General features: G+C 63.0%; 1 gene segment (V, D, J or C); it reads left to right on the top strand.

The window, feature by feature from the left end:
- The first annotated feature begins 1,908 nt into the window (after window positions 1-1,908).
- LOC133084753 (immunoglobulin heavy constant epsilon-like) lies at window positions 1,909-12,253 on the top strand. The segment is given in 11 exon segments: window positions 1,909-1,991; window positions 2,148-2,327; window positions 2,529-2,758; window positions 6,344-6,643; window positions 6,770-7,093; window positions 7,182-7,505; window positions 7,578-7,910; window positions 10,223-10,356; window positions 10,451-10,615; window positions 10,761-11,169; window positions 12,054-12,253. Coding segments are annotated over 11 exon segments (2,682 nt in total).
- The last annotated feature ends 1,670 nt before the right edge of the window (window positions 12,254-13,923 follow it).

Raw genomic sequence — 13,923 nt, 5'->3', positions numbered from 1 at the left:
AAAGGTTGAAGAAACATCTGCAGCTTGGCCTTCCCTCCAAGCAACCCACTGGCTGGAGCCAGCATTGGCCCCTGGCTACCCCACAGGCCCTTACACAGAGGCCCAGCCTCAGAGGGACCCCACACTGCCTTGGCTGAAGGCCCACCCATCCCAGGCTGTCTGGCCAGGTCCCATCTAACTTCCTGCAGACCCCAAACCCCCCAGCTCCTTGAGAACTTCCTGACCACACGCGATCCTGCTCTGGGCCCACCTGAGCTGGGTCATTAGAGAGCGGCCTGAGGGACACTGGGCCTGCCCTGTCCGGGCTCCCAGCTCCAGGCTTCGTCACGTCCTCCAGTGCCACGGGGCCACACTGAGGGCTCCCGGGGCTGCCGGGCAAAGCCGCCCTGCCCGACCAACCACCTGCGCAAGCGGCAGCAGCTCTGTTCTTGCACACGCAGCCCCGGCCCTCCTCGGTCGGCAGGGCCTTTTGAGGGCTGGGGTAGGAAGGCACACCCTCTCCCCGCTCCTCAAACACACAGGTGTGCACACACACAGACACACGCATGGACGCACACACACGCGCCCAGCTGTGAAGCCGCACGTTTAGGTGCAGAACGTGTCCGAAGTCACTGAAGTAAAGCAGCAGCACCTTGGGGTCACAGGAGGGGCAGCTGGACCCTGTGCTGGGCGCAGGGGAGGCTGCAGGCAGGACAGGTGTGATGGCCTGAGCAGGGTGGCCGGGAGGGCTAGCGCCCTACGCCTGCTGGGTGGAGGGGGCGCCAGCGGGCAGGAGGGGGACAGCCAGGCCCAGCCCTGGGCAGGAAGAGGGTGGGGGAAGGGCGATTCCTGGAGGCCAGGGCGGGGCCGCAGCCCCAGAGAGGCAGGGAGCACGAGTGCCCAGAGCTCAGCCGGCGCAGGAGCCAGTCTCCTCCAGCGCCGAGGGACACTTCCCCCCACCCTCCCTGCCCCTGCGCCCGGCAGCCCAGTGGCTCCTGGGGTGCTGGGGTGGAGCTGGGGGAGGGGCCGGCTGGGCACGAGGCCTCAGCCTTGAACGCCCACAGCTGCGCAGGAAGCCCAGGGGGTGCCGGGCCAGGCCCCCAGCCCCACACGCTCACAGCGTGCAGGCCGCAGGGCCGGGCACCACATGGCAGAAGGCTCCCCGTTGCGGCTCTGCCCGCCCTGTGGTTTCTCTCAGAACCTTGAGTCCTTCCAGGGAACTCGGCGTTCCCCCTGCACCTGCCAGGCAGCATCTGTCCCTGGGGCCGAGGGTGGGGCGGGACAGACCAGGACAATCTGTCCTGGGGGCCTCGGGGCCCTGGCTCTGCACACGGGGCCCCCCCAGCCATCCAGCAGCCCCTCTGGGGTCTTCCAAGAGGCCCGGACACTCCTCTGAGCGTGCAGGCCTGACAGCCCATCTCTGCACAGCCTCCCTGCATGCAGACCAGCGGCCCTGGGTGTCCTGGGCCCAGGGGACGTGGTCCTGCTGTCTCCCTCTCCAAAGACTGCATGTCGCCTCCCAGGAGCCCATGCTGATGAGCTAGCGTGCAAGTTCTCGTGGCCTCCCCTGTGTGTGCACCTGGGCCTTCGGGGGGCTCCAGGGACACACCGGCCTGCAGGACGCGTCCGCAGCATGGAGGCAAGGCCGAGACTCGGCACACCGTCTGGCTCAGCGCACGCCAGTGGAGCGTCGGTGGTAGACTGGCTGCCCCGACAGACCAGAGTCGAACGCTGTGGGCACCTCTACGGAGGCCGCTCTGTGGTCCCCGCATCTTGATGGACAGCAACAGCACACGGTTGCGAGGTACACCCCAGGGTCCGGTGGCTACAGAGGTCTTGCCGAGCTGCTGGCCAAGCTCACAGCCACGTCCCGCCGCCCCACAGGCCCCTGCCAGCCCTTGCCGGCCACGCAGCCCAGCCTCAGCCCCGATGGGAGCCCAGCTGCAGGACGGCGATCGGGAAGCCGGCTCGCAGACAGCGGGTGAGACTGCCGGCCGGCTCGCAGACAGCGGGTGAGACTGCCGGCCGGCAGGGTGCCCAGGAAGCCACCAGAGGGCCAGCACCTGCCTACACGCAGCTGGACCCACAGCCTCTCACACTCGCACCCAGGGCCGCCCACCGGGCCAGCCCCCAGACCACTGCTCAGAAAGCCCCACGCTCCACCACAGGCACCTAGGCCACGCGGGCCTCAACTTCTCCGGCACAAAAAGGCCAGGACCGTCCCTCACGGGGCTGCCTCGGGGGCAGCGGTGGCGGTGCCTGGTGCCCTCTCCCTTCCCGGGCCGTCATGGTGACCACAGTGTGTGCCGGCCGCTCACCCAGTCAGCCCGTGGCATCAAGGGAAAGAGGTCACGAGCCGGGTGGCAGAGGCCAGGGAAGAGGCCACAGAGAGGAGCCTCACCTGAGACCGGCCGTCACTGGGTCGACTTCCCGAGAACAGAGAGAGAGAAGGGAACTTCCAGGGCTGCCGAGGCCCCTGTGGGTTCCCACCCCATTTTTAGCCGAGAGCACTGAGGCAGAGCTCGCCCCCCTGCCCCGCCCCGCCCCAGGCCCTATCGTCTGGACATAAAAATAACAGCAATGGTTCCTAACGATTCACCTTATCTGGGAGCCTATCCTGGGAGCCTGCAGATGGCCACCACTGGCCAGATGGGCCACACCAGCCATGGGCACCTGACAGAGGACCCCAGCCCCTCAGGCACCCAGCCGCTGGAGCTGCCCAGACCACTGCTGGGAGAAGACACCTGGACCGCCCGCCCAGTGGGGACCCAGCTTCTGGGTCACTGCTTGCCTTGCAGCTGTCCCTTCCCTGCATGGAGACACAGGGAAGTAAGAGAACGCTTGAAGCCGACCTGGAGAAGACCAAGGGGCCGAGAATCTCAGACAGGTCAGGGCCAGGGCAAGAATCACACACGGGGCATGGACCTTGGGCTGAGCGTGGATCTGCCTACCACCAGTAAAAACGGTGACGGCCAGCCCAGGGTCAGGGGGAAGCAGCGGGGCTCAGTCCCTAGGCCGGCCAACATGGCAGGCAGGCCTGGGCCCACATCGTCTGGCCTGAGCTGGGCTGGCCTGAGCCAGCCTGACTAGGGTAGGCCAGGCAGGGCTGGGCTGGGCCAAGTTTGGCTTGAGTGGATGGAGTTATGTGGAGGGAGATGAACTATCCCAGCCTCAGCTGGGCCACACTGGCCAGAAGGGCTGTCCTCAGCCATGCGGGACTGTGCACTGAGCTAAAGTGAGCTGGGCTGCCCTGAGCCAAGGGGATTCTGGGCCAAGCTGGGTGGACTGAGCCGGGTGAAGTGGGCTTAGAGAGAGGCTGTCCTCAGTGGGGCCAGTGGGGCTGAGCTGGGCTGTCCTGGACCAGGCTGCTTTGGATAGACAGGGAGGGAGCAGGCTGGTCCAACTGAGCAGAGCTCAGGACTCAGCCATCCCAGGTTGGCTCGGCTGGGCTGTCCTCAGATGAACTAGGCGGACGCGGACTCTGCTGGACTGAGCTGGGCTGTCAGAAGAAACTGGGCTCAGCTGAGTGGGGCCCAACTAGCATAGTCAGGTGGGATAAAGTGGGCAATCTGGGCTCACCTGGGCTGAATGCGCTGGGCTGGGCTCTTCTCTGCTGAGCTTGCCTACCCCAGAGGGCTGGGGCAGAGCTGGGCTGAGCTGGGCTGAGCTGAACTGGGTTGAACTGGGCTGAGATGGGCTGAGCTGGGTTAAACTGGGCTGAACTGGGCTGAGCTGGTCTGAACTGAGCTGAACTGGGATGAGCAGGGATGAACAGGGTTGAACTGGGCTTGGTTGAGCTGAGCTGAACTGGGCTGAGCTGGGCTGGGCTGAGCTGAACTAGGTTGAACTGGGCTGAGCTGGGCTGAACTGGGATGAGCAGGGCTGAGCTGGGTGAACTGGGCTGAGCTGGGCTTTGTTGAGCTGAGCTGAGCTGAACTGGGATGAACTGGACTGAGATGGACTGAGATGGGCTGAGCTGGGCTGAACTGGGCTGAACTGGGCTGAGTTGGGCTGAACTGAGCTGAGGTGAACTGGGTTGAACTGGGCTGAACTGGGCTGAGCTGGGCTGAGCTGAGCTGAACTGGGCTGAACTGGGCTGAACTGGGCTAGGCTGAGCTGAATGAGCCTGAACTGGGCTGAGCTGGGGTAAACTGGGCAGAGCTGAAGTGGGTTGAACTGAGCTGAGCTGGGCTTGGTTGATTTGAGCTGAGCTGAACTGGGTTGAACTGGGCTGAGCTGAGCTGAACTGGGTTGAACTGGGCTGAGCTGAACTGGGTTGAACTGGGCTGAGCTGAACTGGGTTGAACTGGGCTGAGCTAGGCTGAACTGGGCTGAACTGGGCTGAGTTGGGCTGAACTGGGCTAAACTGGGCTGAGCTGAACTATGCTGAGCTGGGCTGGGCTGAGCTGAACTGGGTTGAACTGGGCCAAACTGGGCTGAGCTGAGCTGAACTGGGTTGAACTGGGCTGAGCTAGGCTGAAGTGGGCTGAACTGGACTGAGCTGAACTGGGTTGAACTGGGCTGAGCTGGGCTGAACTGGGCTGAACTGAGCTGAACTGGGCTGAACTGAGCTGAACTTGGCTGAACTGGGCTGAGTTGGGCTGAGCTGGGCTACACTGGGCTGAGCTGAACTATGCTGAGCTGGGCTGGGCTGAGCTGAACTGGGTTGAACTGGGCCGAACTGGGCTGAGCTGAGCTGAACTGGGTTGAACTGGGCTGAGCTAGGCTGAAGTGGGCTGAACTGGGCTGAGCTGAACTGGGTTGAACTGGGCTGAGCTAAGCTGAGCTGGGCTGAACTGGGCTGAACTGAGCTGAACTGGGCTGAACTGAGCTGAACTGGGCTGAACTGGGCTGAGTTGGGCTGTGCTGGGCTACACTGGGCTGAGCTGGGCTGAACTGGGTTAGGCTGGCCTGGGCTGAGCTGAGTAGGGCTACATTGGGTTGAGCTGGGCAGGACTGGCCTGGGCTGAGCTGGGTTACACTGGGCTGAGCTGGGCTGAGCTGGATTAACTGGGTGGAGTGGGCTGTGGGGTCATCCTGGCCAGCTTTGCTCCGTCAGCTAAACTGAACTAAAATGAACCATGTGGACGCAGCTCAGATGAGTAGTTTTGCTTGAGGTGGGATGTCAGGGGCTGAAGCGGGCCAGGCTGGATCAAGGCAGGCTGTTCTGGGCTGAGCTGACTTGAAATGCGCAGGACTCGTTAGGGGGTGCTGGGCTGTACTCGCGAGCTGCTTTGTCTCAGCTGGTCTCAGCTGTCCCGACACAAGGTCATCTGGGCTGTGCTCAGCTGGGCTAGCCGGCAGAATAGAGGAAGGTGGAAGAGCTGAGCTGGGATGCAGAGCCGGGATGGGCTGGGGTCTGGAGCTCCAAGGCCAGGGGATGTGCAGACAGGCATGGGAACCAGAGGAGCCTGAGAAGGGCTGAGGAGGGGGACTGAGGAGGGCTCTGAGGGGTCTTTGTCCTCTCTCCATGGGGCCTGTAATCGGGCTCCCCTTGGGGGGTCAGCAGGGCGGGTAGAGCACCAGGGGGCCTGGGCTGGTCAGCCGAAGGATGGGGTGAAAGGGCAGCCATGGCAAAGCAGCTCAGGGACCTGAAGGCTGACCCACGGCTGCAGGTAGCAGGGGCCCAGTGGGTGGCAGGTGGATGCGCCCACAGCAAGCCCACAGGGACTTTGGAGTGGGGCAGGGACACAAGGTGATTCCTGGGAAGTGGGGTCCTGTGGATCGCCAGGCCCTTATGAGGTCTTTGGTTTGGAGCAGAATAGCCAGCTTGATGGTTCCTGGGGGTCTCCCTGATCCCCGATGGGGGTCTGAGTTAGGGTTAAGAGTGGGAAAGCAGCTTGGTGATCCTGGGGGTCTCTGTGTCCCAGGCCTGTGTTCCCAGGGCTATGGGTGGGGCAGGGGGGACAGACTGGTGGCTACTGGGGTTCTCAGGTTCCCTGATCTCCAGTGGGGGTCTATGAGTGGGGGAAGAAGAGTAGCCTGGTAACTCCTGGGGGGGGTTCCTCTGGGTCCCCGGGTGCCGACAGGGGGCTATGGGCTCTGAGCCTCCACCTCAGGGAGTGGGTTAGCGCCTCCACTCAAGAGCCCCGTGTCCACCCACTTGGGGCTGAGGGCAGCAGTGGCAGCCATTGCTTCTGCAGGGGCACAAGGATTCACTGGAGGGCGTCCCTAGTGGAATCAGGAGATGAGGAAAGGACCCAGGAGGAGCCATCTGTCCCCCAAAGCTGGAGCAGAGTCTCGGTGTTCCCTGCACGGGACCACCCCCCCCACCCCACAGCCCACCCTCCAAAGCCAGCAGTTAGTCTGGCACATACGGGTGACAGTCCTGAGGCCAGCGTTGACCCCTGTCCTGTCCCCACAGCCTCCATCCACGGCCCATCCGTCTACCCCTTGCGCTCCTGTTGCACAAGTGCTACCAATGCCACCTCTGTGACGCTGGGCTGCCTGGTCACGGGCTACTTCCCGGGGCCAGTGACCATGACCTGGGACACAGCGTCCCTGAACAGGAGCACCCTGACCTTCCCTGCCGTCCAAAACTTGAACTCCAGCCTCTACACCACCAGCAGCCAGGTGACAGTCTCGGGCGAGTGGTCCAAGCAGAAGTTCACCTGCAGTGTGGCCCACGCTGCGTCCAACACCACCACCACCAAGGCCGTCACTGGTGAGCCAGGTCTGGGCCAGCCCGCGAGACAGCTGGAGGGGCAGGGGGAGGCCGGGCAGGAGGCACAGGGAGGAGGGGCTGGGGGCTCAGAGAGGCCAACCCCACTCCTGCTGCCTCTGCCGCCAGGGTGCACCAAGAGCTTCCCCGACCCCTCCGTGAAGCTCTTTTACTCCTCCTGCGACCCCCGTGGTGACACCCATACCACCATCCAGCTCCTGTGCCTCATCTCCGGCTATACCCCAGGCAAAATCAAGGTCACCTGGTTGGTGGACGGGCGTGAGGCCACAGACGTGTTCCCACACACCGGCCCCGAAAGGGTGGAGGGCAAACTGGCCTCCACCTACAGCGAGCTCAACATCACGCAGGGCCAGTGGGTGTCCCAAATCACCTACACCTGCCAGGTCACCTATTATGGCTTCACCTACGACAACCACGCCCGCAGGTGCACAGGTATGGTGCTCGCCCACGCCAACACCCAGCCGCTCGGGATCAGAGAGGAGGGCAGACTCAGCCTCACTCAGTCCCCTCCCCCACACAGCCGAGTCCGAGCCCCGTGGCGTGAGCGCCTACCTGAGCCCACCCACACCCCTCGACCTGTACGTCAACAAGTCACCCAAGATCACCTGCCTGGTGGTGGACCTGGCCAGCGAAAAGGACGTGACGCTGACCTGGTCCGCGGAGAACAAGGGTCTAGTCTATCCAGACCCACCCATCACCAAGACTCAGTTCAACGGGACGGTCACCGTCACGTCCACCCTGCCGGTGGACGTCAGTGACTGGATTGAGGGCGAGACCTACTACTGCAAAGTGACCCACCCACACCTGCCCAAGGAGATCCTGCGCTCCATCTCCAAGGGCCCTGGTGAGCCGCAGGCTGAGGGGAGGTGGGCGGACCTCCCAGGTGGAGTCTGGCTGACCACACACCTGTCTGCAGGCAAGCGTATGATTCCCGAGGTCTACGTGTTCCCGCCACCCAAGGAGGAGCTCAAGACCAAGGGCGAGGTCACCCTCACCTGCCTGATCCAGAACTTCTTCCCCGCGGACATCTCCGTGCGGTGGCTGCGGAACGGCGCCCTGATGCAGGCGGACCAGCACACCAACACGAGGCCCCACAAGGTCCGCAGCTCCATCCCCGCCTTCTTCATCTACAGCCACCTGGTGGTCAAGCAGGCCGACTGGGAGCAGAAGAGCACATTCACCTGCCAAGTGGTCCACGAGGCCCTGTCCGGCTCAAGGACCCTCGAGAGATCGATGTCCATTGACCTTGGTAAATGATGCCTGACCTCCCTCCCTCCCCCCATCCCAGGGCTCCATCCTGCTGGGGCAGGGGAGGGGACCGGCCAGACCTTCCATCCATTGTCAATAAACACTCCAGTGCCTGCTCAGAGCCCTGGGCGTGCCCGTTCTTGGGGAGCTGTGGGGCAGGGAGCAGTGTCTTGGCACAAAGGAAAGGAAGGCACAGGGCGGGGGCCAGGGCTGAGGCGCGGCTCCATCCAGCGTCGCCGTCTGTGTCAGAGGCCCTCCCCGCCACCCCACTATGCACTCTATCCACTCAAAGGAGTTCTAAGAGCCAGAGAGTGGTCCTAGGGGAGGGACCACAGAGACCCCAGCCTCTCCTGGAGGTCCCGGAGGCCTCAGCCTCCACCCCCAGCCTCCTGCCAGCCCCTCTGGACACAGACAAGCCCCCAAGCTCCCAAGTCCAGCTGCACACACAGGCCCTCCAGGTAGACAAATGGACCAAGTCAGACCCCCTCACCGGCACCAACACGCAGGTCCCTCCACTGTCACCTCCTGGGCACAAATGGGCCAACCCTGCACAGGGGCCAGTGCGGAGCACACTCCTCTGACCCCTGCCTTCTGACCCCCCATCCTACCTGCGTGGTCACACCAGGCCGGGGTCGGCGCCTGTGTCCCCCATCTTGCTGCTCAGCCTCACTCCACCCTGAATCGATCCAGGGAAGCGCCCAGCCCTCACACGCACCCTCACACTGTCATGCCCGCTGGTGCCAGGACTCCGCACCCACCCAAGTCACACGGCACTGCCAACCGCTGGTAGCATCTCACACACACTCACAGGTGGCCTCCCAAGGCCCGCCCTCGCTCCCAGGCCACTCCCAAACCCTTCCCCGTCGTACCTGGGCCCCTGGACCCACTCGTCGCCCCACATGGCTTCCTCCTGCAGCCAGCCCCTCCCTGTCAGCTGCACCCCACAGATGGACAGTTGGACACACAGACACACACTGACACACATGGACACACACACAGACACACACACGGACAGACACATGGGGACACAGACATGAACACATACAAATGAACACACACAGATACACATACTGATACACATGAACAGACACACATGGACAGACACACTGACACACATGGACACAGACATACACGGACACATATGGACACAGACACTGATACACATGGACACAGACACAACAGGCACACAGACACATGGAGACACACACATGAACACATACACAGACACACACAGACACATGGACACACACATAGACACACACAGACATATGGACACAAGCGCACAGAGACACATGCGTGTGGACACACACGGACACACACATGGACACATACTGATACACATGGATGGACACTCTGACACACACGGACATGGATATACACAGACACATATGGACACAGACACACGGGGACACAGCCATGAACACACACACATGAATACACACAGACACACATACTGACACACGTGGACACACACATGGACACACACGGATACATACTGACACACACGGACAGACACACACGTGGAGAGCACGCAGGCACCCACCACAGCCACACAGAAAGCAGCACGTGCACAGCCCACACCCTGAACACAAGCCCAGAGCAGAGGCCGTGCTGGGGAAGGAAGGGGCCCAGCCCCAGGACAGGAGGAGCCGGGGGCCAGGGCCGGCTCTGGGCTCCCGCAGACTGGGCAAGGTCCGTGCGGCCGGGCCCAGCCCTCGGGGCACCCACTGCAATGATCCAATGAGCCTAGGGGCCCTCCCGGGTCCAGACCCCCTCCTGAGGGCTCCAGGCAGGGAGGCCGGCCTGGGCTCTTCAAGGGGCCCCCAGGCTGGCGAGAACGGAGCCGAGCAGGAACGGGGCCCAGGGGGCCGGACTGGGCGGCCACAGGCCATGCAGTGGGTGGACGTGGGCGCTCCCCAGGCCGGGGGACCCCGCCTGCCACGGGGCAGGGAGCGGGGTGGGGCAGAGCTGGAGCTGAGGTGAGCGGCCCGCGGGGCTGAGAGGGGCGACCGGCAGTCAGGAGAAAAGCTGGAGAAACGGGGGGAGAGAAAACGCCAGCCACCTGAGAGCGGAGGGACAGCAGAGGGCAGGGGAACGGTGCCGCCCCACACGGCCGCCGGCCGGCTCGGGGGCTTCCAACCCCCCACCCTCCAGGTCCGGCTGGTGGCTCTGGGCAGTCGCAGAGGGGCCGGACGGAGGGACCGCCCAGGACCAGGGCGCCCGGCCCGGTCCCCTCTGCTCCCTAAGGGTGGCCAGGCCTGTCCTTCCCCGTCGGACCCCGAGGCCAGGGGGCTGACCGGCTGACGCCTGCAGAGCTGGCCCTGGAGGACCTGTGCGCAGAGGCGGCCGAGAGCGAGGAGCTGCAGGGGACACGGACCAGCCTCCTCACCTTCGTGGCACTCTTCCTGCTCAGCGTGAGCTACAGCGCTGCCGTCACCCTCTGCAAGGTGGGCACGGGCGCCCCATTCCAGGGCGGGGCGCCCAGAGAGAGGGAGAGCCTCGGCCTGGGCACAGAGTCCCTCACGCACGCCGTCCTCCCAGGCGAAGTGGGTCCTGGCCGCCGTCCGGCAGGAGCAGCCGCAGGCTTCCCGCGACTACACGAACGTTGCACAGCCCTGCCCTTTCCCTCCTCGTGTGAGCATCCCCGAGGCTGCCAGCTCTACCCTGGGCCGGAGGAAGGAGCAGAACAGCCCCCAAGGGGCCAGAGTCAGGGGCCCAGCGACCAGCACACGGGCGCCCAGAGGCCCCAGCTCAGCCCCAAGGTCGAAGGCAACAAGGGGGCCCACCTATCACAGCCCCACACCACCCCACTTTGGGGCAAGTCCCAGAAGAGCATCTGTTCCCTCCACAGAGAGACCTGGGCTGGGCGTGGCTGCTGACCACCCCAGGCTTCTCCCAGGCCCCTGGGCTTGGGCCCACACCGGTTCTGACTGAACAACCCCTGAAACACAGTGACGGCCTGGAGCCCGTGGCCCAGCCCACGCTGGAGCCCAGAGCCAAATCTAGGACTCAGAGTCCCAACCAGCCCAATCCAGCGTCTGAGTCCAACCCAGCCAAGCCAAGGGCTCACTCCCCAGGCTCAGTCCCGCCCTCCGTGCCCCCAGGTCCAAGGGCACTGCCCCCCATGCCCTGCTCCTGTCCCGTGCCCACCCTCCCTGCTGTCCACCCGCAGGCCCCGTTCGTGCACAATGAGGCTGCAGAGCAGACCCTCTGGGGAGGGGCCAGGGGAGTTCTCAGGGCTGCAGGCAGGGCCCTAGGCTGTGAGGCGGGGTCCCACAGCAGAAGGCGCTTCCCAAGGGGTCCGCAGTGTGGCCAAATCAGCCCTGCAGCACCCACCCCCGTCCCCCGTGCCCTCGTCCTGACGTAGGAGAAAGATGGGCTCCAGGCTGAGCAGCTGCAATCACTCTCCTGCTGACACTTCGAGATGATTGGCCAGAGACCACCTGGAAAACTGTCCCCATGTAAGCAACCTAAGCCACCCCTACGGCACATGACTCACTCCAAGTTTCCCGTGTGCTCTTCCACTCGTACCTTCCTTCTAGTAAACACTGTCTCTATTTCACAATCTTGGTCTCTTTCCTTAATTCTTTCTTCAAAGAAGCAAGACAGAAGTCCATCTTCCAGCTGATCCACTGCCAGAATCAGGTCGACCTCTCTCTCTTTACTCCTCCTTGTAAAGTTCCTTAAAGTAAAGAATCCCATGCCACCTGAGCGTACCTTGGGGGAGGTGCCTGTGGTCCCTTGGGAGCAGGAGGTGCCCCCCCCACCCCACCCCAGAGGACGTGGACAAGGGGCCAGAGGGAAGGGGGCAGAGGACAGCTCTGGGCCCCGAGGACCCAAGTGTCCAGCCAGGCTCCACCTCAAGAGTCCTTCAATACCCACAGAGACCCCAGTTCAGGCTCCACCACGCCTGCGCCACTGGCCTCCAGCCCAGACTCACCGCCCCTCTCCGCACAAAGGTAAAAGCAACAATCCCCATCCCCGTGGGCAAACCCTGAGGGGCTCATTCAGTGGTCAGTGCAGGAGGCCGCAGGAACACAGCTGCACAAGCACCAGGATGGAGGCCGGCATCAGCCTCCTGGGGCCCTAGTCACCACCCACTGAGCTCACGCAGACTGCCAGTCCTCAGGCCCCGTCCCGCCAGCCAGCCCGGACATCCTGATGAGCAAGCGAGAGCTGTCTGGGGCTGGCCGCCACCGTCCTCGAGAAGAAAGCTGGAAGCCGCGAAGGCAGGAGCCACAGGCACCAGGGAGAGGGCCCGCTGGCCAAGCACAGTGGTGGGCCCGGGCTGAGCCTTCTCCTGAGGGTAAAGAGCTGGAGAAGCCCGCCCACAAGGGGCTCTGAAGTCCCATGGAAACGGGGCAGAGCGCATGAGCACACGTGACACAGGGCAGGACTCCTTCATATACAAAGAGCACTCAGCAACCAATGAAAAGAAAGAAATGTGAGCAGTGGGTCCTGCACCATAAGGAAAAACCGGGTGGCTTATTGGGTGGCCAATAACAGGAAGAAAATGTTTCAATAATTGGAAAAGGTACAATAGGAGGAAACTAGGGGCGGTGAGTGACCTTCTTGGCCTCTTTGAGGACCTGTGAGCAGTTAAGACCATTCTTCAGGGCCCGGTGGCCTCCTTCCCAGCATACGAGTGCCCAGACTGTGTTGACAGGAGAGTCCACTTGTGGCGAAGGCCCTTCTGAGAGCCGCCATCTGTGCTGGGAGACCAGGCATCCCACGGACTCCGACACGGACCGTGCAGCCTGCTGGGGTCGGGCATAGAAAACCCAGCACTGGGCAACTCTGAGGCTTGTCCAGAGAGCCCGAGTGTTTGGTTCAAATAGAACATGAGAGGGGCAGTAGAGCACTTCACACAAGGTCAAGGGCACAGCCCTGCTCGGCTCTGCCCCCTCACACCGACACTCACACACTCACACCTGCACAGACCCGCACACAGTTTCAGGAAACTAGGCCCCAAGACCGGCCCCCACCTGCATGGCCCTCTCAAGCCGAGGTCCAGGGGCCTTCCTCCCCATCTCCTGAGCCAGGAGCCCCTGGGGGCAGAGCTGAGTGTCCCCTTTCTCTGACTTGCACCCCGGATCATGAGACCCACCACGGAATCCAGAACGAGGGCAACAAGGGCTCAGCCCACGTGGGCCCCTATAAGCTGGGCGTCGTCACACACAGACAACGTGCATCCTCCCCAAGTCGGGAAGAAAGGTGGTGAAGTAGGAGATAGATGGGCCCCTGGGCTGAGGAGCTGGAGCTTGCCAAGCAGAGTGAACTGGAGCTCTGCTGTCCCTGACACTCCAAGGACAAGGTTAGCGGCAGGAGCTGAGCCCTGCTGGGGTAAAGAGACAAGACGACCACGTCCATCGCTCCTGAGGTCAGGGCAAGCTCCCCGCCCGCACACGCGCAGGAAGCCTCCTCGGGGGTCAAAAAGGGAGGGGGTGCCACCCCATAATGTGTTGTCAAACTTCCCGTTAGCCTTTGCGTTGGAATCTTTCTTGTCAAAAAGATACGCACTTGTCGGGAGGGCCCTAGGACAGGTCAGATGCGGGAGAAGAGGCGAGGTAATGGGCCAGAGGAAGACAAAGATCCGGGAGGACTGCCCTGTACAAACCATCTGGCCCCCGCTTTACTGCGCCTCATCAGGGAGGACGCCCACACCCTCTCCCCAGGTGAGTGTCTCTGCCTTGCTCCTGTCTTAAATAAACTACTTGTCTGCGCGCTCTCCCACGTGTTCTGCTCTGTCTCTAACAGCAAGCTCCGTACCTCTTTTTACACTTTTTCCTCCTTGAAACACTCTTGCCTTCAAACGGGGCAAGAGCCAGGGCAACTTTGCTTCTAGCCTCCGCCCCTGGTGGTCTAGCAGCTACGATTCCTGGTTTTCATCCAGGATACCCGGGTTCAATTCCTGGGCAGGGAACTAAGATCCCACTTCAGGGCCACTCACTGCTGTCTCTCCGAGAACAGTGGCAGTCACCCCACCCAGAGGGGCTGGCACAGGGGGAGCACAG

This window comes from Eubalaena glacialis, chromosome 2 (assembly GCF_028564815.1).
Source record: "Eubalaena glacialis isolate mEubGla1 chromosome 2, mEubGla1.1.hap2.+ XY, whole genome shotgun sequence".
Taxonomy (NCBI): Eukaryota; Metazoa; Chordata; class Mammalia; order Artiodactyla; family Balaenidae; genus Eubalaena; species Eubalaena glacialis.
Note: the sequence above shows the minus strand (reverse complement) of the source record. Positions and strands in the feature narration are given on the sequence as shown.